The sequence below is a fragment of the Penaeus monodon genome, chromosome 30, assembly GCF_015228065.2.
Source record: "Penaeus monodon isolate SGIC_2016 chromosome 30, NSTDA_Pmon_1, whole genome shotgun sequence".
Lineage (NCBI taxonomy): Eukaryota > Metazoa > Arthropoda > Malacostraca > Decapoda > Penaeidae > Penaeus > Penaeus monodon.
The window spans coordinates 17,030,116-17,031,262 of record NC_051415.1 but is presented as its reverse complement, the minus strand read 5'-3'; the positions used below and the strand labels follow the sequence as shown (position 1 = coordinate 17,031,262).

Below are 1,147 nucleotides of genomic sequence, written 5' to 3'. Positions count from 1 at the left end.
CCCAAAGTTAGTGAAGAATGAAGACCCAGTGACAAGGACAAGTGAACCAGGTTCCAGTGAAGACAACAGGCCAGCAATAAAACGTGAACCAGAGGAGGAATGTGCTGAACCCTCCAGCAAGAGTAGTGATGATGCCGAGACCTCAGACAGCAGTACAGTCAAACGCATCAAAATATTTGAGGGAGGATTTAAAAGCTCTGAAGATTATACATATGTCAGAGGCCGCGGTCGAGGGAGATATGTTTGTGGAGTATGTGAGATTCGTTGTAAAAAGCCATCTATGTTAAAAAAGCATATCCGTACTCACACAGATCTTCGCCCTTATGCTTGCAGCCACTGCACATTCAGGTAGGAAACCTAACATATTTGAAAAAAAAGGATGAAAAGAAAATCAGTTGGGAATACAAATGATTATTTATATATATGTGATTATGTGAAAGTTAATGATTGGATAAAGTTAAATTTTTTCTTTCACAGTTTTAAAACCAAGGGCAACCTGACCAAACATCTAAGGTCTAAGGCTCATTATAAACGGTGTATGGAGATGGGCATTGTGCCTGTCCCAACTGTGGTTGATGAGAGCCATGTCAATGAAGAGGCTTTGGCAATGCAGGTCAGTTTTAGAAATGTTTTGAATTATGAAACAAGGTTAACTTAAGTTTTGAATACTCTGAATATAACATCTTTAATAATGATGTTCTCTTTCTGTTTTCATTATCTTAACCCCTTGGTATTGGGGCACACTTTTGGAAGTGTAGTCAGTAAACACAAGGCTTTGTTCACCTTGTCCACTCTCCTTAGACAGTTCGTCCCCCACCCACTCCCCCTGCCACCACCATATCCCTTTGCCTTAATTCTGTCTGTACCATGCTGTGAGGTACATGGAAACTTCCCACATACCACTGCCCATAGTATATTTTGCTTTTAGTTCAACATGCTTATAAAATAAATGTCCAAAGATGTGAGGTGGGAAAGATAGTTACTCAAGGTCTTGCATCTTGTGGTTAAGAAAAGTAATCATTAGATGCCTTCATTCTGTTTAGATATTTTGTGTTTGCAGAGAAGATTAATATTTTTGCTAGTTATAGAGTGAATTCAAATTTGTCTATTGCAGGGCAAGATGGAGCAAGAGCAAGAAAGAGTTTTA

General features: G+C 39.0%; 1 protein-coding gene across 1 annotated transcript in view; it reads left to right on the top strand.

Annotated features, from left to right (window-relative positions):
- LOC119592564 (transcription factor HIVEP3-like) overlaps window positions 1-1,147 on the top strand; it is a gene marked incomplete at its 5' end in the record, with an annotated part of 91,776 nt that overhangs the window by 82,718 nt on the left and 7,911 nt on the right. Inside the window, 3 exon segments of the mRNA XM_037941440.1 lie at window positions 1-348; window positions 478-613; window positions 1,115-1,147. Of these exon segments, the coding sequence (XP_037797368.1) occupies window positions 1-348; window positions 478-613; window positions 1,115-1,147 (517 nt within the window).